Source organism: Rhinoraja longicauda, chromosome 9 (genome assembly GCF_053455715.1).
Source record: "Rhinoraja longicauda isolate Sanriku21f chromosome 9, sRhiLon1.1, whole genome shotgun sequence".
Taxonomy (NCBI): domain Eukaryota; kingdom Metazoa; phylum Chordata; class Chondrichthyes; order Rajiformes; family Arhynchobatidae; genus Rhinoraja; species Rhinoraja longicauda.
The window spans coordinates 43,911,580-43,936,362 of record NC_135961.1 but is presented as its reverse complement, the minus strand read 5'-3'; the positions used below and the strand labels follow the sequence as shown (position 1 = coordinate 43,936,362).

At 44.7% G+C, this 24,783-nt stretch overlaps 1 protein-coding gene across 3 annotated transcripts in view; it reads left to right on the top strand.

The window, feature by feature from the left end:
* akt3a (v-akt murine thymoma viral oncogene homolog 3a) overlaps positions 1 to 24,783 on the top strand; it is a 321,945-nt gene that overhangs the window by 241,247 nt on the left and 55,915 nt on the right. For 2 of the 3 annotated variants that reach the window (XM_078405356.1, XM_078405355.1), the window contains 3 exons: positions 20,320 to 20,385; positions 23,545 to 23,613; positions 24,272 to 24,350. In XM_078405356.1, coding sequence (XP_078261482.1) covers positions 20,320 to 20,385; positions 23,545 to 23,613; positions 24,272 to 24,350 — 214 coding nt within the window. The remainder of the gene's footprint in view (positions 1 to 20,319; positions 20,386 to 23,544; positions 23,614 to 24,271; positions 24,351 to 24,783) is intronic. The other variant, XM_078405357.1, reaches the window with a different exon arrangement.

The window sequence follows — 24,783 nt, the reverse complement described above, 5'->3', positions numbered from 1 at the left end:
GATGCTTTATTGACATAAATCAATTCATGTTACTGGGATGTCCTGTGTTAAAAACAGTAAATTATAAATTATATATATTTTTATTTATTTCCCTTCTAAGTTCTTAAATGCAAGAAGACTCTATATTCTGTGATTAATATACAAATCATAGTTTATGTAATAGATAAAATTTAACTAATCATTAAGCTTATGTATCAGTAATGAACAATGCAAAATATGAAACCTATTAAGCTTTAAAGACATATGCAGTGGCTTATGTGGGGAAATAAACTGCTTTAACATTTGCAAAATCCAATTCTGATTGATATTTTCTCTCTTACTCGTGATCTTGTCTTGTGTTGTGGAGGAGAACAGAAGCATTATTTGAGATGGCAACTTAACTGTATGTTCTCTCTACAAGAGACAGCAAGGGAGCAAGTACTTGACATGACAAAACAAATCACTTCCATCAAAACCAGAAAACAACTTCCATAGCCAGGATAACATTATTATCATTTCATCAAAGTATAGTATTACACAAAGGCAGCAAAGGAGTCAATTCCTGTCTTATACAATTAAACTAGCTATGCAGGATCACTAACATTTGGGCTCTTGAACAATATACCGAAAAAAGTGGAAAACGATTGGAGTTTTTAATAGAAAGCTATACAACTTGAATCTATATCACCTTCAACTTTCATAATAGCCAATGTTAAATCATATTACGCTTGTTAGTTTGCACCAAAATATATTTGATTTAAAACTGAAATTGATAGTATGATACAATATGTGTATAACATTTAGAAGCCTTGCCAAGATAAAATGAAATAAAGTTTTGAGAAAATAGTTCTGCAGCGGAATTAGAATTCCAACACCTTAATTAGCTAGAATTGTCCACTCTGTATTACCTTGTTGGGAAATGCAACCAAAAACCATTTTTATTAATCCTATAAAGTCCAAGAAAAAAGAAACATGCAGCACAGGAGCATGTCCTTTAGCCCACAATGTCTATGCTGAACACGATGCTAAGACCAACTTTTACCTGCCTGTACATAATCCATTTCCCTTAACTCCCTGCACATCCATGTACCGATCGAGAAGTCACTTAAATACCACTATCGTATCTGCCTCCACCACCACCCTTGGCAGCACATTCCATGCTCTGTGTAAAAAAAAAACTTGCTCGCACTTCTCCTTTAAGCTTTGCCCCTCTCAACTTAAAGTGGTGCTCTAGGTTTGATATTCTCTTCCTGGGAAACAGATTCTGACTCTCTACCCTATTAATGCTTCATAATTTTACATACTTCTCTCAGGTCTCCCCTTAACCTCCAGTGTTCCAGAGAAAACGATCCGAGTCTGTCCAACCTCTCCGTATAGTGAATGCTCCCTAATCCAGACAGCATTCTGGTAAACTTCTGCACCCTTTCCAAAGTCCCCACATCCTTCCTTCAATGGGGTGACCAGAACTACACGCAATACTCCAAATGCGGCCAAACTAAAGCTTGTCTTTATTGGACTGATAAAATATAAGATAACCATTGTCATGACTATTGACTCTTATATTCTGTAGATATTTCTTGCTGATCTTCCATGATCAACTCGTATGTCCAGTTGCACCTTTGTGGAAACTTTAAAATGGCAGCTAAGAACAATTTCCCATAAGATTTATCTTAAATTTAATTCCATATGCTGTGGCACAAATAGTCATTTAAGAGAATCATGGGAGGTATCAATATTTGTTTTGTATTAGCCTCATAAATATTTTCGTTTATGTAAACATTTGATCAATGCATGAACCTACAGGCCAATGCACAGTACTAAATGTGGGGTTTCCACCAGGAACCAATGAAAATATAACATCCCTGTAACCAGAAAGAAATAAAATTTCACAAACCCAGTGGATTAAAATATTCAAGTATTTCAAAATATTGTTTTATTATTACTGCAGTGGGTAAACATTTTGCAGCTCCCACTATATACAGTGCCCTCCATGATGTTTGGGACAAAGACCCATCATTTATTTATTTGCCTCTGTACTCCACAATTTGAGATTTATAATAGAAAAAATCACATGTGGTTAAAGTGCACATTGTCAGATTTTATTAAGGGCCATTTTTATACATTTTGGTTTCACCATGTAGAAATTACAGCTGTGTTTATACATAGTCCCCCCATTTCAGAGCACCATAATGTTTGGGACACATGGCTTCACAGGCGTTTGTAATTGCTCAGGTGTGTTTAATTGCCTCCTTAATGCAGGTATAAGAGAGCTCTCAGCACATAGTCTTTCCTCCAGTCTTTCCATCACCTTTGGAAACTTTTATTGCTATTCATCAACATGAGGACCAAAGTTGTGCCAATGAAACTCAAAGAAGCCATTATGAGACTGAAACAAGAATAAAACTGTTAGAGACATCAGCCAAACCTTAGGCTTACCAAAATCAACTGTTTGGAACATCATTAAGAAGAAAGAGAGCACTGGTGAGCTTACTAATCACAAAGGGACTGGCAGGTCAAGGAAGATCTTGAAGAATTCTCTCTATAACAAAGAAAAATTCCCAAACACGTGTCCGACAGATCAGAAACACTCTTCAGGAGTCAGGTGTGGATTTGTCAATGACCACTGTCCGCAAAAGACTTCATGAACAGAAATACAGAGGCTACACTGCAAGATGCAAACCACTGGTCTGCTGCAAAAATAGGATGGCTGGGTTACAGTTTGCCAAGAAGTACTTAGAAGAGCAACCATAGTTCTGGAAAAAAGTGTTGTGGACAGATGAGATGAAGATTAACTTATATCAGAGTGATAGCAAGAGTAAAGTAAGGAGGAGAGAAGGAACTGCCCAAGATCCAAAGCATACCACCTCATCTGTGAAACACGGTGGTGGGGGTGTTATGGCGTGGGCAAGTATGGCTGCTGAAGGTACTGGCTCACTTATCTTCATTGATGATACTGTAGTGAGTCCGATAGCGAATGGATGTTGCAGACGAAGTTTATTGCATAGTTCTAAAACTCCGTGACAATTCGCAACACTCCAAACTCTAGACAACTACCTAACGTCTTACCTATACAGAGTTCAACGCTAGACTGACGAATCTACCGCGCTATCACACCTCGTGACATCGCTAGCCAATCTGAGGGTTCGAACTCTTCTAGCCAATCCCTATGTCCCTACATGACCCCCCCCAGAACCCTCGATGCCATACCTCACGGGCGCCCGGACCGCCCGACCTGAACGCGTACGAGGAGGGGAGGCCGGTACCGCCAGCGACGAAGGAGGCGGGGAGGGCCCCGCTGATGGAGACAATGGGGGCGCCGTTGGAGGGGAAGGGAGGGGGGAGCCTGCAGGTATAGGCGATGGGGGCGTGGCTGGAAAGGGCAGAGTGAACCCAGCCGTGGGCGACGGAGGCCCGAGAGGTGAGGGACGAGACGCAGCTGGGGAAACAGGTGGGTCGGCCGGAGGTCTGCCCTGGTGAGGAGGTTGGGTCACCAGCACGGGACGGTCCTGGTCCAAGTGGGCCGGTTTGAGCCGGGAGACAGAGACGAGCTCCTGACGGGTTCCTACCTGTAACGTGAAGGTGACCGTCCCCCTTTTCAGCACCTGGAACGGGCCCTGGTAGACCGGCTGTAGAGGGGGGCGGTGGGAATCCCGCCGGAGGAAAACGAACTCGCAGTCCTGCAAATCCGCCGGCACGTGTACTGCTGTAGTCCCGTGACAGGAGGCCGGGACTGGGGCCAGGGAACCTACCCGCGCCCGGAGGGAAGCCAAAATTGACGGGACGGACGATGGCAAGGGGGAGGACAAGGGAAGAATGTCACCCGGCACCCGCAGGGGCGATCCGTAGACAAGTTCCGCCGAGGAGGTACCCAGATCAGACTTAGGGGCCGTGCGAATACCGAGGAGGACCCAAGGCAGCTGGTCGGCCCAGTCAGGGCCAGTCAGGCAGGCACAGAGGGACGCCTTCAGCTGTCGGTGGAAACGCTCTACCATCCCGTTAGCTTGGGGATGATAGGCGGTGGTCTGCTGCAAGCGGGACCCATACAACTGTGCAAGCGTGGCCCAGAGGGACGAGGTGAACTGGGCGCCCCGGTCAGTAGTGATGATAGCCAGGACACCGAAACGGGCAACCCAATGTAACGCCAGGGCCCGTGCACAGGAGGCCGCCGAGGTGTCCGTCAACAGAAGAGCCTCCGGCCAACGAGTAAAACGGTCGACCACCGTTAGTAGGTGAGTGTAGCCCCTAGAGTAGGGCAATGGACCAACCAAATCCACGTGGATGTGGTAAAAACGGACGGGCGGAACCGCGAAATTCTGGTACGGGTGCTGGACGTGGCGGTGGACCTTGGAGGTCTGGCACGGGATGCAGGCGCGGGCCCAGGCGGCCACCTGCTTCCGCAGGCCGTGCCAGACAAATCGGGTGGCCACCATGGCCGAGGTCGCCCGGATGGACGGGTGTGCCAGGCCATGAATGGCCTCAAAAACCTTACGCCGCAGGGTGGTCGGCACCACTGGGCGAGGGCGGGGAAGGGAAACATCGCACCAAAGTGTGGTACCTGTGGGGCCGCACGCTACCTGGTCCAACTGCAACCCCGAGGTGGCGGGGGCGTACGCTGAGGCAATTCCTTCCAGGCGCTGAGCCTCCGCTAGCTCCTGGAAATCCACCTCGCCCCCCACCGCAGCAACCGAGGAATTGGCCGGCCGGGACAGGGCGTCAGCAACGGCATTAAGCCTACCCGCGATGTGGCGAACATCAGTGGTGAACTCAGAAATGAGGGTGAGGTGCCGTTGCTGGCGGGCCGACCACGGATCAGAAACCTTCGAAAAAGCAAACGTGAGGGGTTTGTGATCCGTGTAGGCGACAAAAGAGCGGCCCTCCAAAAAATAACGGAAATGGCGAACAGCTAAATAGAGGGCCAGGAGCTCCCTGTCGAAGGCACTGTATTTCAGCTCAGGTCGAGTGAGCTGCCGGCTGAAAAATGCCAGAGGCTGCCAGTGACCGTTGACCTGCTGATCTAAGACCCCACCCACCGCCACGTCTGAGGCATCCACCGTCAGGGCCGTGGGGGCGGAGGAGCGGGGGTGCACGAGCATGGTGGCGTTGGCGAGGGCCTGTTTAACCGAGGAGAAAGACGCCTCTGCCGCTGTGGACCAGACCAACTCAGCGGGGTTACCCGCGAGGCATTGAAAAAGGGGGCACATGATCCGAGCTGCCGCAGGCACGAACCGGTGATAAAAATTCACCATGCCCACGAATTCCTGCAAGCCCTTGATGGTGGTAGGGCGGGGAAAAGAGCGGCCGGCGTCCACCTTAGCGGGTAAAGGAGTGGGACCGGCCGGTGTGACCCGGTGACCCAGGAAATCCACCGCGGACAGGCCGAATTGGCATTTGGATGGGTGGAGGATCAGGCCGTGGTCCTGCAGCCTTTGGAACACAGTGCGAAGGTGGACCAGGTGCTCTGGGACCGAACGACTAGAAACCAGAATGTCATCGACATAAATAAACACGAAAGACAATCCACGACCCACATGGTCCATGAGACGCTGGAATGCCTGAGCCGCGTTTTTGAGACCGAACGGCATCCGCAACCACTCAAATAACTCGAACGGAGTAATCGTAGCCGTCTTGGGAATGTCTGGTGGGTGGACAGGGATCTGATGATATCCCCGCACCAAATCGATTTTCGAAAAAACCGTAGCGCCCTCGAGGCTGGCTGAGAAGTCTTGTATGTGAGGGATCGGATAGCGGTCAGGCCGGGTTGCAGCGTTAAGACGCCGGTAATCCCCACATGGTCTCCACCCCCCAGATGCTTTAGAGACCATATGCAAGGGGGAGGCCCACGGACTATTTGAAGGCCGAACAATCCCCAGTCGTTCCAAATTGAGGAACTCCTCCCGAGCTATGGCCAGCTTGTCGGGAGGTAGGCGCCGCGCCCGGGCGAATACAGGCGGCCCCTCGGTAGGGATGAAATAGACGACCGTGCTTATCGGAAGGTGCATCGAACCGCTGGACGAGGAGCTACGGGAAGTCGGCGAGGACCGCAGCGAACTGACCGGGAGCCGTGGTGATGGCCTGTATCGACGGGCTGGGTGGGGTGGCAGGTGGAGGAGTAGCAGGCTCCATACTGCTAGCCGAGGGTTGTAGGCTCTTCCCGCGGACGTCTGCGACCAACGAAAAAGCCCAGAGGAAATCCCCGCCCAGAATTGCCTGGCCCACGTCGGCAACGATGAAATCCCAACGGTAGGTCCCGGACCCGAAGGACAGGGACATGGCCCTCTTGCCGTAGATGCGGATGGGACTGCCGTTGACCGCAATGAGGGACGGACCCTTCCTACCTGCTCGAACTTCGTAGTCGTAGGGGGGCACGATGCTAACGACCGCTCCCGTATCGACCAAAAAGACGGTGCCGGTACCTCGATCTGTGGCGTAGAGGCGGCGGTTGCGGCCGATCGAGACTGCCTCTACATTCGATCGGCCGAGGCATTTCCCGGAAAGGAACACGGGGCACCTGCAACTTCGGGCTTCCCTGCCCCACCGCTTGTGAAAAAAACACCAGCCGCGCCTGTGCGGCTCTGTTGCTTGGGCGCGCTGCAAAATGGCGGGTGCTGCAGCCCCGTCTTGGCGGGCTGACTGCAAAATGGCGGCCGATGCGCCGCCATCTTGGCCGCGCGGCCGGCTGCTGCTAGGCCTCGAAACCCGATTTACCGAGTCATCTCGTGTGGAGCCCTCCATGATGAGCGCGTCGGCTTTTTCTGCGAACGCTACCGGGTCTACAAAAGAGACGTCCGCCAACACTAACCTGACGTCCCGGGGCAATTTCTCCCGGAATGCCGCTTCGAATATCATACACGGCTGGTGGTCGCCAACCAAGGTTAGCATCTCCGTCATCAAAACCGACGGTAGCCGATCCCCCAGCTCCGGTAAATGTAGGAGCTTCAGAGCCCGCTGGTTCTGGCTAAAGCCAAAAGTCCTCAGCAGGAGCCTCTTGAGCCCCTCGTACTTCTCGGTTTGGGGAGGGTTGGTCAGGTACCGTCCCACCCGCGCGGCCACCTCGGGCTGCAGGCAGCTTACCAGCAGGTGGAACTTCTCTTGGTCCTCTTCCACCTTCTTGAGGTGGAACTGAGACTCTGCCTGCACGAACCACAGGTGCGGTTGATGGGCCCAGAACGGGGGTAAGTGAACGCCGCCCGCATTCGGCTGCCCACTGCTCGCTCCTACCTGCGACATGTTCTCGTGATCTTCGGATCACGTTCGGGGTCACCAATGTAGTGAGTCCGATAGCGAATGGATGTTGCAGACGAAGTTTATTGCATAGTTCTAAAACTCCGTGACAATTCGCAACACTCCAAACTCTAGACAACTACCTAACGTCTTACCTATACAGGGTTCAACGCTAGACTGACGAATCTACCGCGCTATCACACCTCGTGACATCGCTAGCCAATCCGAGGGTTCGAACTCTTCTAGCCAATCCCTATGTCCCTACAATACAACTGCTGATGTTAGTGGCATAATGAATTCTGAAGTGTATAGACACATCCTATCTGCTCAAGTTCAAGCATAGTAAATTCTTGAGTGGCCAAGTCAATCACCCGATCTGAACCCAATTGAACATGCCTTTTATATGCTGAAGAGAAAATTGAAGGGGACTAGCCCCCAAAACAAGCATAAGCTAAAGATGGCTGCAATACAGGCCTGGCTCAGCATCACCACAGAAGACACCCAGCAATTGGTGATATCCATGAATGGCAGATCTCAAGCAGTCATTGCATGCAAAGGATATGCAACAAAATACTAAACATGACTACTTTCATTTACAGGACATTGCTGTGTCCCAAACATTATGGTGCCCTGAAATGGGGGGGGCTATGTATAAACACAGCTGTAATTTCTACATGGTGAAACCAAAATGTATAAAAATGGCCTTTAATAAAATCTGACAATGTGCACTTTAACCACATGTGATTTTTTCTATTACAAATCTCAAATTGTGGAGTACAGAGGCAAATAAATAAATGATGGGTCTTTGTCCCAAACATTATGGAGGGCACTGTACTTCAGATTTACTAAATTAGGGTAGGAGGGAAAGGTGGTAGGGAGGTAGTGTGAGAATGCCTATGAACACTCAACATGTTAATTATAATTACTGATGAGTTTATGTATGGACATTTTTGATTGTTGTGCTTTGATCTGCAGTACTTTGCTCTCACCCAAATGTCAATGTTCAGATTAGCAAAGTTATTGTCAAACTGAATATCACCATTCCTGCCTTTTGCAAGTTTAAAACAAAGTGATGGATATTTGTGATCTACTATCTTGAGTATTTGGTGGTCTGATTTGTCCTTAAAATATTAAATGATGCACTTAAATAAACTAATACTTTATCATCCAACTGACTCTCAACATATTGCCATGGATGAATATATGACAAAGATCAATGGCATAAACCAAAATTCTGAAACTACACAGCAGGTCAAGCAGCAGCTTAGAGAAATCAAATTAATGCTTCAGAATGAAGTCCATTCATCAGAAATTGGTTAAGTAAGAGAAAGATTTTAAGATGGAGTGACGGAGGAAGTGTAGGAGAGGAAAAGGGTATCTGTGATAAGGTGAAACGTTGAAGTGATCAATGGATAAAAGCGATGAAACTGTGAGGTAGAGGAGGATGGTAATGGGATTGGTAAGGCAACAAAAGGTCAGTTCATGTGTAGAATGGGTAAAACAGGATAAAGTTTAGAGATACAGCATGGAAACAGGCCCTTCGGCCCACCGTGTCCACATAAACCATCAGATCATCTGGTTTTGCTAGTTCCATGTTAAGTTACTTTCACATCCATTCCCTGCACACTAGGGGCAATTTACAGAGGTCAATTAACCTACAAATCTGCACCTTTGGGATACGGGAGGAAATGTGAGTACCCAGAGGAAACCTACGTGGTCACGGGGAGAATGTGCAAACACGACACAGACAGCCCCAGAAGTCTCTGGCACTGTGAGGCAGCGGCTCTACCAGCTGGACCACTGGACCTTAAGCTAAAATTCAGAGGCAAATACTGTAATTTTGGGGAATCTGAAACAAATGCTTAAAATTGTGATTATCTGAAATGTTTAAACTTATAAAGTGGTATTGTTGATCCCAGTAACATGCACTGTGCCTGGTTGGAAGGTGAGGTGCTACTCCTCAAGTTTAAATTGAGTAGAAGGCAAAGGACAAAGAGGTCAGAGAAGACAGTCTGATGGAGAATCAAAGTGAGGTGCTTGGAAGCTCAGTATTCATTGAAGGTGAGAACAAGGAAGATCATACATAGTCTGGCCAATGTAGAGGTGACCAAATATGAGGATGGCATGGAAGTACAGGAGTTGGTTCTACTGCGTCAAAGCTCCAAGGAGCTGATTTAGATCCTAATCCGGGTTACATCTTAACAGCAGGGGGACAAACATTCTGGCAGGCAGGTTTGCTAGTGCGACACCTGTGGCTTTAAACTAAGTAGTGGGGGGGAGGGGTTAACAAATTGTGAAGATGAGGTTAAAGGATATACAGGAGATATTGCAGAAGACTCTCGGAAGAATGGGAACAGAAGTTCTAGAGGGGAAAAGAGATTAAGGGCAGGGCCATTTGTGACCGATGTGAGAGGGGAGGTAAATACAGAAGTTAAAGTGTTGTACTTAAATGCGCGTAGTATAAAAAATAAAGTGGATGAGCTTGAGGCTCAGTTAGTCATGGGCAAGTATGATGTTGTAGGGATCACTGAGACATGGCTACAAGAGGACCAGGGCTGGGAACTGAATATTCAGGGGTACACAACGTATAGAAAAGACAGACAGGTGGGCAGAGGGGGTGGGGTTGCTCTGATGGTAAGGAATGATATTCATTCCCTTGCAAGGGGTGACATAGAATCAGGAGATGTTGAATCAGTATGGATAGAAATGAGGAATTGTAAGGGTAAAAAGACCCTAATGGGAGTTATCTATAGGCCCCCAAACAGTAGCCTCGACTGGTGCAAGTTGAATCAGGAGATAAAATTGGAGTGTCACAAATGTAATGCTACGGTGGTTATGGGAGATTTCAACATGCAGGTAAACTGGGAAAATCAGGTTGGAAATGGACCCCAGGAAAGAGAGTTTGTAGAGTGCCTTCGAGATGGATTCTTAGAACAGCTTGTACTGGAGCCTACCAGGGAGAAGGCAATTCTGGATTTAGTGTTGTGTAATGATCCTGATCTGATAAGGGGACTAGAGGTAAAAGAGCCATTAGGAGGCAGTGATCACAACATGATAAGTTTTACTCTGCAAATGGAAAGGCAGAAGGGAAAATCGGAAGTGTCAGTATTACAGTATAGCAAAGGGGATTACAGAGGCATGAGGCGGGAGTTGGCCAAAATTGACTGGAAGGAGGCCCTAGCAGAGAGGACGGTAGAACAGCAATGGCAGGTATTCCTGGGAATAATGCAGAGGTTGCAGGATCAATTTATCCCAAAGAGGCGGAAAGACTCTAAGGGGAGTAAGAGACACCTGTGGCTGACAAGGGAAGTCAGGGACAGCATAAAAATTAAGGAGAGGAAGTATAACATAGCAAAGAAGAGTGGGAAGACAAAGGATTGGGACTCTTTTAAAGAGCAACAAAAGTTAACTAAAAAGGCAATACGGGGAGAAAGGATGAGGTACGAAGGTAAACTAGCCAATAATATAAAGGAGGATAGCAAAAGTTTTTTTAGGTACGTGAAGAGGAAAAAAATAGTCAAGGCAAATGTAGGTCCCTTGAAGACAGAAGCAGGGGAATTTATTATGGGGAACAAAGAAATGGCAGACGAGTTAAACCGTTACTTTGGATCTATCTTCACTGAGGAAGATACACACAATCTCCCAAATGTTCTAGGGGCTGGAGAACCTAGGGTGATGGAGGAACTGAAGGAAATCCACATTAGGCAGGAAATGGTTTTGGGTAGACTGATGGGACTGAACGCTGATAAATCCCCAGGGCCTGATGGTCTGCATCCCAAGGTACTTAAGGAGTTGGCTCTAGAAATAGTGGAAGCATTGGAGATCATTTTTCAATGTTCTATAGATTCAGGATCAGTTCCTGTGGATTGGAGGATAGCAAAAGTTATCCCACTTTTTAAGAAAGGAGGGAGAGAGAAAACGGGTAATTATAGACCAGTTAGTCTGACATCAGTGGTGGGGAAGATGCTGGAGTCAATTATAAAAGACGAAATTGCTGAGCATTTGGATAGCAGTAACAGGATCATTCCGAGTCAGCATGGATTTACGAAGGGGAAATCATGCTTGACAAATCTACTGGAATTTTTTGAGGATGTAACTAGGAAAATTGACAGGGGAGAGTCGGTGGATGTGGTGTACCTCGACTTTCAGAAAGCCTTCGACAAGGTCCCACATAGGAGATTAGTGGGCAAAATTAGAGCACATGGTATTGGGGGTAGGGTACTGACATGGATAGAAAATTGGTTGACAGACAGAAAGCAAAGAGTGGGGATAAATGGGTCTCTTTCGGAATGGCAGGCAGTGACCAGTGGGGTACCGCAAGGTTCGGTGCTGGGACCCCAGCTATTTACGATATACATTAATGACTTAGATGAAGGGATTAAAAGTACCATTAGCAAATTTGCAGATGATACTAAGCTAGGGGGTAGTGTGAATTGTGAGGAAGATGCAATAAGGCTGCAGGGTGACTTGGACAGGTTGTGTGAGTGGGCGGATACATGGCAGATGCAGTTTAATGTAGATAAGTGTGAGGTTATTAATTTTGGAAGTAAGAATAGAAAGGCAGATTATTATCTGAATGGTGTCAAGTTAGGAGGAGGGGATGTTCAACGAGATCTGGGTGTCTTAGTGCATCAGTCACTGAAAGGAAGCATGCAGGTACAGCAGGCAGTGAAGAAAGCCAATGGAATGTTGGCCTTCATAACAAGAGGAGTTGAGTATAGGAGCAAAGAGGTCCTTCTACAGTTGTACCGGGCCCTGATGAGACCGCACCTGGAGTACTATATGCAGTTTTGGTCTGCAAATTTGAGGAAGGATATTCTTGCTATTGAGGGCGTGCAGTGTAGGTTCACTAGGTTAATTCCCGGAATGGCGGGACTGTCGTATGTTGAAAGGCTGGAGCAATTAGGCTTGTATACACTGGAATTTAGAAGGATGAGGGGGGATCTTATTGAAACATATAAGATAATTAGGGGATTGGACACATTAGAGGCAGGAAACATGTTCCCAATGTTGGGGGAGTCCAGAACAAGGGGCCACAGTTTAAGAATAAGGGGTAGGCCATTTAGAACGGAGATGAGGAAGAACTTTTTCAGTCAGAGAGTGGTGAAGGTGTGGAATTCTCTGCCTCAGAAGGCAGTGGAGGCCAGTTCGTTGGATGCTTTCAAGAGAGAGCTGGATAGAGCTCTTAAGGATAGCGGAGTGAGGGGGTATGGGGAGAAGGTAGGAACGGGGTACTGATTGAGAGTGATCAGCCATGATCGTATTGAATGGCGGTGCTGGCTCGAAGGGCTGAATGGCCTACTCCTGCACCTATTGTCTATTGTCTATTGTCTATTCTGTGCAAGTTCCACATACATGGCACCATTTCCCTTGTATCTGTGGTTTCTGTCAATGCTCGGGTTTCCTCCCAAATATCAAGGACTTGTCGGTAGGTTCATTTTATACGATAAGTTGCCCTTGAGTGTGGGAAAGTGCCAAATAAATCAGAATAATCAATGGGATGCATGAGAGAGGGCTTTAGGAAAGTAAGCGCCAGGGGAATTCCTGGAATGGGATAGTTCTTTCGGCAATATGCAGAAAGTGTTGTGGGTGAGGAAGTGCATGTTGGTGGTGATGGAAGGTGAATTAAAGAATCTTGGAGGAGGGGGTGGGTTATTTATTGGGAATTTTTAAAAATTATGGAGATTGGCCATCGACTGTGAGGCCATTGTAGATGAGAACAAAGGAAATATCAACTTAGTATAACATTGAACTTCCTGTTGTATAATACATGAATTCAGCATAACATTCCCAATTTGACAACTTAATGAGAAAGATTGAGGAAAATTACCTAATTGTTTCACTGGGGGCTAATTACAGATTCTAGATTGACCATTGATAGTCATCTATTTTCAATTTTGGATTTTGGCGTAAACTGTATTTTGCTTTGATAATTACTTAATCTTGTTGCTGCCCCCATTCATATTTTCTCCGGATTGGTCTTTTGTTTCCTAATGACCCTCTTTCAGTTTGCACTATCATCACATCCTCTGCTCACTCCTATCATTCATCCTTTCAAAAACTTCTTTCTTGTTCTCTCATTCTCTGCGCCTTTCTCTCCATGTTAAATCCTGCTCATCTCTATAACTTTGTCATGGTTCTGATGAATGGTCACAGACCTGAAACATATCTCTGCTTTCCCTAGAGTTTCTGCCTTATCTGTTCACTGTTCCGGGTATCTTATTTTTATTTCAGATGTCCAAAATCCACATCATTTTCCTCATTGGACATTGATAATATTTTAGGTTTGCATTGTTCTATTATTTTATTTTTATAAATATTAGACTTATTAAAGTCTCTTAAGTCTATTTATAATGTTTCCCAATTCTAACATAAAATGTAGAACAGTTTGTTTGGATCGCAACTTACGTACAGATCATGATGTCAATTTAAAATGCACATTTGCCTGTCACCCTCAATTCTCTGCTTGTGCATGTGCCTGTCTAAATACCTATTAAATGTTGTTAGCAGATTTGCTTCCATCACCTCCCCTTGCGGTGCATTCTAGGCACATACCAATCTGCAAAATAAACTTACAATCTAGATCTCCTTTAAACTCACCTCTCACCTTCAACCTTGAGAAAAAAGTTGACTATCTACACTGCTTTTTGCCTCCTATTATTTTATATACTTAAGTCAAGTCCAATACTTAAGTCAGCATCCAACACTCCAGAAAAAAACAAACAAGTTTGTCTAACCTCTTCTAATAACTAATACTCCCTAATTCAGCCATCATCCTGGTGAAACTCCTCTGTATCCTCTACAACCTTCCTGCAATGCAGCAAGCGGAATTGCACACAATACTCCAAATGCAGCCAAACCAAAGTTTTATGTAGATGCAACATGACTTCCCAACTTTTACCTTTTTACACTCAACTCGACTGATGAAGGCATGTATGCTGTGTGCCTTTTTTGCCACCTTATCTACTTGTGTTGCCACTTATACGGAGCTATGTACTTGTACCCCAAGATCTCTATACATTAATAATCCTAAAGGTCCTACCATTTTACTGTATGCTTTGTATATTTGACTTACCAAAATGCAACACTTTACACTTGTCTGGATTAAATTCCAGCTGCCATTTCTCTGCCCACATTTGTAACTGTTCTATATCCTGTTAAATTATTTGACAACCTTCACTTCTCACAACTCCACCATTTTTGTGCCCTCTGCATACTTACTAATCAGCCCACCTACATTTTCATTCAAAAGCAAAAAATCAAAGTGCTGGAGGATCTCAGCGAGTCAGGCAGCATCCATGACGGGAAATGGACATAGACATTTCTGGTCGGGACCCTTCTTCAGACTGATGGAGAAGAGAGAAGAAAGCTGGTAAAGAGAGGTAGGCGTGGGACAAAACTGGCAAGTGAGATGGTTGCAGGTGAGATGAGGTTATTGGTAGATGAGTGGAGACAACAACAAAGCTAGAGGTAAAATGGAGATAAGAGAGTGCCGGATAAAAAAGGAATGAAATGTCTACATTTGTATATCTCAAACAGATCTGAACCCTGAACATTGTAGAACTCTACTGGTCACAAACCTCCAGTCAGAATACAACCCCTTCACTACTGCACTCTGCCTTCTATGGCCAAGCCAATTTTGAATCCAGTTGGCCAAGTTAGTCTGGATCCCTTGCTCCTTAATCTTCTGGATCAACCTTACTATTGTCACTGTGAGTCACCGAAGACACTGAAGCTAATTGATATAAAGGTTGTTATTCATCATGACAATCAGACATTATCCTCTTAACAGAATCTCCCCAAGAATAAAGTATATCAAGACTTTATACTTTGAGAAGATAACAGCAGGTGATTCACTACAATTTCAATAGCTACAACTATATCCTTTATTTCAATATCTTATGCCTGGCAAATAGTTCCATTGTATTTCATATTTATAATAGGAACACACTATAACTCACAAGATACCTCTGAATATTCCAACACCTTTACTGGGACAGATCAATTCGAATAGATGCCCTAAAAACATCTGAGCACAAAGAACCCAGATGCCTAAAATTAGTGCTGTGAGGGCTGACTCTGCATACACCAATTATTGATAGACAAAGCAAATATCCTCATAACCATGTTTAATGTGCTAAATGTCAAATTGTCTGGTTTGGAAGTTTTCTTGATCTCTTCACAATGAGGCAAAATCATTTTGCTGAAGGAGCTTGATTAAGGTCAATTAACATACCGCTGTTGTCTTATATTTGGCTGTTGCATGCACTAACGTCTAGTGGTCAAGTTAGTTTGCAAACCATATCTCTTGAGAGGCCTTCTGCTTTGTGCTTGTGGTCAACTATCCTCAGAAAGGGATACGTATTCATGTCACTGTACTTTTAATATCAAAACTGATTACTGCTTTCAGTTAAAACCGTAGACTGCTGATTTTCTGTAAACTGATTTTCATTTGAATTAATATAAGATAATAACTGCAGATGCTGGTACAAATCGAAGGTATTTATTCACAAAATGCTGGAGTAACTCAGCAGGTCAGGCAGCATCTCAGGAGAGAAGGAATGGGTGACGTTTCGGGTCGAGACCGTTCTTCAGACTGATGTCAGGGGGGCGGGACAAAGGAAGGATATAGGTGGAGACAGGAAGATAGAGGGAGATCTGGGAAGGGGGAGGGGAAGAGAGGGACAGAGGAATTATCTAAAGTGGGAGAAGTCGATGTTCATACCACTGGGCTGCAAGCTGCCCAGGCGAAATTTTGAATTAAGGTATGTAGGAAAATAACTGCAAATGCTGGTTCAAATTGAAGGTAGACACAAAATGCTGGAGTAACTCAGCGGGTCAGGCAGCATCTCAGGAGAGAAGGAATGGATGACGTTTCGGGTCGAGACCCTTCTTCAGACTGATGTCAGGGGAAGGGGCGGGACAAAGATAGGATGTAGTTGGAGACAGGAAGACAGTGGGAGAACTGGGAAGGGGGAGGGGGAAAGAGAGGGACAGAGGAACTATCTGAAGTTAGAGAAGTCAATGTCCATACCGCCAGGGTGTAAACTGCCCAATTGAAATATGAGATGCTCTTCCTCCAATTTGCACTGGGCCTCACTATGACAATGGAGGAGGCCCATGACAGAAAGATCAGACTGTGAGTGGGAGGGGGAGTTGAAGTGCTGAGCCACCGGGAGATCAGGTTGGTGAAGGCGGACTGAGCGAAGGTGTTGAGCAGAACGATCGCCGAGCCTGCGTTTGGTCTTGCCGATGTAGAGAAGTTGACATCTGGAACAGCGGATACGATAGATGAGGTTGGAGGAGATGCAGGTGAACCTCTGCCTCACCTGGAAAGACTGTTTGGGTCCTTGGATGGAGTCGAGGGGGGAGGTAAAGGGACAGGTGTTGCATCTCCTGCGGTTGCAGGGGAAAGTGGTTTGGGTGGGAAGGGACGAGTGGACCAGGGAGTTACGGAGGGAATGATCTCTGCGGAAAGCAGAAAGGGGAGGGGATGGGAAGATGTGGCCAGAAGTGGGATCCCGTTGGCGGTGACGGAAATGTTGGAGGATAATTTGTTGTATACGACGGCTAATGGGATGGAAGGTGAGGACAAGGGGGACTCTATCCTTGTTATGAATGGGGAGAGGGGGAGCAAAAGCGGAGCTGCGGGATATAGAGGAGACCCTAGTGAGAGCCTCATGTATAATGGAAGAGGGAAACCCCCATTTCCTAAAGAATGAGGACATCTCTGATGCCCTAGTATGAAACACTTCATCCTGGGCACAGACGGAGGAATTGGGAGTATGGGATAGAGTGTTTACAGGAAACAGGGTGGAAAGAAGTGTAGTCAAGATAGCTATGGGAGTCAGTAGGTTTGTAGTAGATGTCGGTCACTAGTCTGTCTCCTGTGATGGAGATGGTGAGCTGCTGCCACCGACCTTCACCGACTCACCGGGATCGGCGACCTTCACTGCCTCATCGATGGCACCGACCCTCGCTTCCTCCCCGATCATCCGCTGACCGGGCCTACCGACGCTTCGTCGACTGACCTGGACTCCACTTCCCTGCGGGCCTCCACCAGCGACGCTGCCGACACTCGCTACTCCACCGCCCACCAGCGGGCCACAACCGTCGCCTTAGCTGAGTCCCAGACTCAGCGCCGTGCGCACAGTCCCCACGAGGCAGAGTCCCACAGTGCGTGGTCTGACTCCGCTGGGTCATACTCCCCCCCCCCGACGGATCGTCAGTAGGGATTCCACTGGGTCTCCCCCTTTCCTCCTTTTGCCAGGTGGCCCCACCCATACCTCACCTTCCACCCATCAACCATCATATGCAACAAATTTTATCCTCCAACATTTCCGTCACCTCCAACGGGATCCTACTACTGGCCACATCTTCCCATCTCCTCCCCTTTCTGCTTTCCGCAGAGACCGTTCCCTCCGTAACTCCCTGGTCCACTCGTCCCATCCCACCCAAACCACCCCCTCCCCAGGTACTTTCGCCTGCAACCGCAGGACATACAACACCTGTCCCTTTTCCTTCCCCCTTGACTCCATCCAACCTGCACCTCCTCCAACCTCATCTATTGTATCCACTGTACAAGATGTCAACTTCTCTACATCGGCGAGACCAAACACAGGCTCGGCGATCGTTTTGCTCAACACCTTCGCTCTGTCCGCCTTAACCAACCTAATCTCCCGGCGGCTCAGCACTTCAACTCCCCCTCCCACTCCCAGTCTGAACTTTTTGTCATGGGCCTCCTCCATTGTCATAGTGAGGCCCAGCGCAAATTGGAGGAACAGCATCTCATATTTTGCTTGGGCAGTTTACACCCCAGCGGTATGAACATTGACTTCTTTAACTTCAGATAGTTCCTCTGTCACTCTCTTTCCCCTCCCCTTCCCAGTTCTCCCACTGTCTTCCTGTCTCCAACCAAATCCTTTGTCCCGCCCCCTCCCCTGACCCTGAAGAAGGGTCTCGACCCATTACTTCTCTCCTGAGATGCTGCCTGACCCGCTGAGTTACTCCAGCATTTTGTGTCTACCCTCATTTGAATTAACATCTGCTATGCACTTAGTTTAATAACTATCCCTAATAGGTGTACACTTTTCTACATACAAGTAGACCCTATCCCTAAGAATCTTCTTCAGTAATTTCCTAACCACTGATATATGGCTTACCAGCCAATAATTTCCTGGTTTGTCACTAGGGACCTTCAGAGGAAAGAGGAATAACATTGGTTATTCGCCAGTCCTCTGGGACATCGTCTGTGGCTAAAAAGAATGTGAAGATGCAAAGAATAACAAATATAATTTACAATAACCAAAATATGGGGTTCCATAATAATTTTTACTATTCTTATTCTTATTCTTTTTCTATTTTTGAATCCTAGGAATTCCCATTTTGGCGTGTGCATTCTTGTAGGTATATAAAAATGCTGTTTTCAAATTGAATTGGTTATTTAAATTCATGGAAATTATGCACTCCAGACAATGCATGCTAAAACAAAATTAAGTATATCGCTTTTATATTTTTGATCCGTAACTGTTAATATTCCATTAGAATGGGTATGGTATCAGAATGGTTACGTTACCGGGCTAGCAATCCAGAGGCCTGGGCTAGTTAATTTGATATCAAATATACAATCATGTTGAGGGAATTTAAATTACATTAAATCTGTAGTAAAAGAGTTATCATTTAAAAATTATGATATCCATGAATTTTAAAGATTTCAATAATACTCCATCTAGTTCAATGATGTCCTTTGGGAACAAAATCTGCCATCCTTAATCAGTTTTGCCAGGAAATTCCAGACTCAGAAATATGGCTGACTTGTAATTGCTTTCAAATGGCTTACTGAGCCATTTAATTTAAAGGAAGTTTGGGATGGCAATAATTAAAAATATAGAACAATACAGTGCAGGAACAGGTCCTTTGGCCCATGATATCTGTATCAACCATGATCCCAATTTGATCTTTATCCCTCAATTCTCTGCTTGTTCATATGTCTGTCTATCTGCCTCTTAAGTATGGCTGTTGTATCTGCTTCCACCTCTTTCCTTAGCAATGCATTCCCAGCACCTACCAATCTCAATTTTTTTTAAACTTTGCCCCTCTCACCTTAAATCTATGGCTTCGGGTTGACATTCGCATCCTGAGAAAAAGATTCCATCTACTCTGTCTATGCATCTTAAAAACTTGTATACTTCTATCAAGTCAGCCTTAAGTCTCTGATGCTACAGAGAGAACAGTCCAAGTTTGTTTGCCTCTCCTTTATAGCATATATTCTCTAATCCAGGCAAAATCCTGGTGAATCTCTTCTGCACCCTCTCCAAAGCCCATACATTTTCCTGTATTTCTGCGAGCAGAATTCATAAGGAATAGGAGTTGAATTGGGCCATTCAGCCCGTCAAATCTACTCTGCCATTCAATCATGGCTGATTTATCTCTTCCTCCGAACCCCATTCTCATGCCTTCTCCCCATAATCTCTAAAACCTGTACTAATCAAGAATCTATCTATCTCTGCCTTAAAAATATTCATTGACGGCCTCTACAGCCTTCTGTGGCAAAGAATTCCAAAGATTCACCACCCTCTGACGAAAGAAATTTCTCCTCATCTCCTTCCTAAAGAACGCCCTTTAATTCTGAGGCTATGACCTCTAGTTGTGGACTCTCCCACTAATGGAAACATTCTCTCCACATCTACTCTATCCAAGCCTTTCACTATTCTGTATGTTTCAATGAGGTCCCCACCCCTCATTCATCGAAACTCCAGCGAGTACAAGCCCAGTGCCGACAAACACTCATCATAGGTTAACCTACTCATTCCTGGATACAAGAACTGCACACGATGCTGATCTTCTGAGCTATTCCTTTATCGTTTGAATGTGCAGTGAAGTGCAATTGATTAATAATGTTCTTCAGTTTAGTGCTTTAGTAATTTTAGTAATTGGATTACTAATCTAGAAACATAACCATATCCCTAACTAGTTACTTCAATAATTTTGGTCAACATATTTAGTTTATGTAGGCTGAACCCACAACATCAAAACTAAAATGGAAATGTTTATTTTGAAATATATTCTGAAGTTTACTTATTCAAGATTGCACCAAAAAAATATTTTCTCTTTTATTAGGATGAAGTAGCACACACACTTACAGAAAGCAGAGTATTGAAAAACACTAGACATCCATTTTTAACGGTAAGTACTAAAGACCACAGTAATTGTTTGGTTCTCCAGGGAATTTTTAAGAAAGGAGGGAGAGAGAAAACAGGAAATTATAGACCAGTTAGCCTGACATCGGTGGTGGGAAAGATGCTGGAGTCAATTATAAAAGAAGAAATTGCAGAACATTTGGATAGCAGTAACAGGATCGTTCCGAGTCAGCATGGATTTATGAAGGAGAAATCATGCTTGACTAATCTGGAATTTTTTGAGGATGTAACTAGGAAAATGGACAAGGTAGAGCCAGTGGATGTCGTGTACCTGGAGTTTCAGAAAGCCTTTGATAAGGTCCCACATAGGAGATTAGTGGACAAAATTAGATCACATGGTATTGGGGGTAGGGTACTAACATGGATAGAAAATTGGTTGGCAGACAGGAAACAAAGAGTAGGAATAAATGGGTCCCTTTCAGAATGGCAGACAGTGACTAGTGTGGTATCGCAAGGCTCGGTGCTGGGACCTCAACTATTAACAATATACATTTATGACTTAGATGAAGGGATTAAAAGTAACATTAGCAAATTTGCAGATGACACAAAGCTGGGTGGCAGTGTGAACAGTGAGGAGGATGCTATGAGGATGCAGGGTGACTTGGACAGGTTGTGTGAGTGGGTAGATGCTGGCAGATGCCGTTTAATGTGGATAAATGTGAGGTTATCCAGTTTGGTGGTAAGAACAGGAAGGCAGCTTATTATCTGAATGGTGTCAAGTTAGGAAAAGGGGACGTACAACGAGATCTGGGTGTCCTAGTGCATTAGTCACTGAAAGTAAGCATGCAGGTACAGCAGGCAGTGAAGAAAGCTAATGGAATGTTGGCCTTCATAACAAGAGGAGTTGAGTAAAGAGGTCCTTCTGCAGTTGTACAAGGCCCTAGTAAGACCACACCTGGAATATTGTGTGCAGTTTTGGTCTCCAAACTTGAGGAAGGACATTCTTACTATTGAAGGAGTGCAGTGTCGGTTCACGAGGTTAATTCCCGGATTGGCGGGACTGTCGTATGTTGAAAGACTGGAGCGACTGGGCCCGAAAACACTGGAATTTAGAAGGATGAGAGGGGATCTTATTGAAACATATGACATTATTAAGGGATTGGACATGCTAGAGACATGAAACATGTTCCCGATGTTGGGGGAGTCCCGAACCAGGGGCCACAGTTTAAGAATAAGGGGTAGGCCATTTAGAACGGAGATGAGGAAAAACTTTTCACTCAGAGAGTTATGAAGCTGTGGAACTCTCTGCCTCAGAAGGCAGTGGAGGCCAATTCCCTGGATGCTTTCAAGAGAGAGTTAGATAGAGCTCTTAATGATAGCGGAGTCAAGGGATATGGGGAGAAGGCAGGAACGGGGTACTGATTGTGGATGATCAGCCATGATCACGGTGAATGGCGGTGCTGGCTCGAAGGGCCGAATGGCCTACTCCTGCACCTATTGTCTATTGTCCATTATCTATTGTCTATTGTCTATAATAATTGATAAAAACAATGATTGGTACAATTGTATCATTCCAATGCAATTTATATCGTACATCTGCTTTGTATTGAAATTAAAATATTGAAATGCACACTGCAGATACAATCCTGTTTTGGGGAAGGCAGTACTGAAATGCATAAATAAAGCCAAAAAAGTGCAGATGCTGGAAATTTTAAATGAAAACAGGAGGGCATACCTTGTAAGTTAAGCTGCATCTTTGGAAACATGATTAACATTTCTCGTCACAGTTCATTGAAGCAAAATATTAGGTCTATTTCATTCCCCGTGATTACTGCTGACCTATTGAGTATTTCTAGCATTTTCTATTTTCATTTCAATCTCTCTGAAATTGGTCAAGGCTCTTGAGGGAAATAAAGGATGCATCCAAGAACTTAACCAGAGAATTGGGAGGACTAAAAGGGGCATGAAATGTTCTTGGTGAGTAGTAAAATCTCAGTATGAACATGAAAAAAGGGTAGCCAGGGAAAGCATTGGACCATTCAAAGGCAAGGGGAATTTATACCCGGAGCCAGAGGAAAAGGACAACTTACACAATGAATACTTAGGTTCGGTGATCACCAAAAAACAGAACAGGGAGAATAGCAAATTATATGTGATATTCCAGAGCATACTGATATCAAGAAGGGGGTGCTGTTGGGTCTCCTGAAGTGCATTAAAGTTAGTAAATGGGATCCACCCCAGGTTGAGAGATACAAGAAAGGAGGGAATTGCTGTTGCCATGACACAAATCTTCGTGCCCAAGAACATTAGGGTGGCGCAATTGGTAGACCTACTGTCTCACAGTGCCAGGGTTTGATCCTAACCTCCAGTAGAGTTTGCAAGTTCTCCCTGTGACCTCGTGGCATTCCTCCGAGTGCTCCGGTTTCCTCCTACATCATAACGATGCGTGCGTTTGTAGGTTAATTGGCCCCTGTAAGTTTCCCTTGGTGTGTAGGGAGTGAATGAGAAAGTGGATAACACAGGACTAGTGTGAACTGGTGAACTCGCACTTCCTCAGATTAAACTCCATCTGCCATTTTCCCCCCTTTACTGCAGCTGATCTAAAAACTTGCACTTCATTCAATTGGATCAATTTTTACTCCTTTTGAAAATAGCTAAGTGGTTAGTTAAAATTCAAATTTAATGAAATTAGATTAACAGCTCTCTGCAAGCACATACCACATTCCAAGTTACCAGGAATTATCACAATGTTAAAAGTGGTACTTTGCTCTGGCTTTGCACACACCAACAGATTGCTAATCTATTTCTGATTTTAAAGATGTTGCCTATAAGATATATTGTGACATTTTTTGTTCAGTTGTGACAATTTCAAAATTTCTTTGGAAATTCCCTACATTGTAAAATGTGAGATTGTATCCGATAACAGACCATCTCTGTGAAACTTGTTTTGTCCATGTAAATTAAATCTCGCTAAAGTTAATGAAAGTTTATCCTAACAACAGTACCATGAAAACACGGTGCCTTTAATGCTTCACAGTGTTCCTGAAGCTGCTTTGAATGGGCACCTAATCAGTTTTTTATATTAAAACTATTGATACCAAGGGGGGAAAACAGTACACTATTAGTTATCTCATTGCTGGATAAATGCAATCAAAGTTAAATATCGTACAAATTCTTTCTACACCTATGATTCTTTTTATTACAGTCTTTGAAGTATTCTTTCCAAACTAAAGACCGTTTATGTTTTGTCATGGAATATGTGAATGGAGGGGAGGTAAGTTTTTTTTTGAAGAGACCTGTGGAAAGCAAGTCAATATTTTGTGTTCATTTTCTGTTATTAACTTTACTAATTTAATTTTTTTTCTCTATTTTTTTTCTCATTTAAGCATGAATCAGTTTATATATGGAGCACATTGATTATCACAGTAATATTGTTGAGAATAAATAGAAAATTAACTTTGCACTTATCAATTTGTTTTGATATCAAGGATAACATTAAGTTAAGTCTTTAACATTGTCCCTACTGAATTCAACAAGTAACATTACATTTCTGCATACAAGTACAGCTTTATATTTGCATGGCTATTAGAATAACATTTTAAAAGATTTTCTTAACCTGTGTGACTAAGGCACCATGGAAATTGCAAATGAACTTTGAAATATTTACCTAAGTTGTGGACAACTAAGTTGAGTCATACAACATAATACAGCACAGAAACAGGCTCTTTGGCTCAACATCCATGCCAACCAAGATGCCCCACGCCCATTTTCCTGTGTTTGACATAAATGCCTCTAAATCTGTTCTATTTATGTACCTGTCCAAATGTCTTTAAAATGTAGTACCTGCATCACCTATTTCCTTTTGGACCATTATCCCATGTGGAACTTGACAAAGGCCTTACTGCCCACATCAATACACTTTATATTTTCAGAAAATTCAGTGGTGTGTCAGACAGGATCTACCCTTGATAAAGCCATGCTGGGATTTTCTGATTATTCACTGCCTTTTCAGTGAGTATTTATCCTGTCCCCCAGGATCTTTTCCCCTACTATTGATGTTAGACTCAAAAGTCTGCAATTACCAGGATTGTTGCTGCTGCCCTTCTTGAAAAGGGGCACCTGTCATCTTGTCATCTGTACTGAGGGGGTGTCACACTATTAATTAGGGTAAATATCACGGCAGTACTTCGAGGAGACACCTTGGAGAGAACGATGGCATATTGATAGTCTTTAGGAATAAGCAAAGGGAAATCCACCCAATAATCACCAAGAATTAGAGGAACAGATAGGTAAGCTAAGTGCAAAGAGGTATAAGAGCATTACGGTTGTAGTCATTGAGATTTTACCTGGCAGAATTTGTTAACTGCATCCAAGAGAGTGATGTGAAGATATCCTATATGAAGATATGCTCTACTCAAACTTATCTTTGGAAATGAAACTGGAA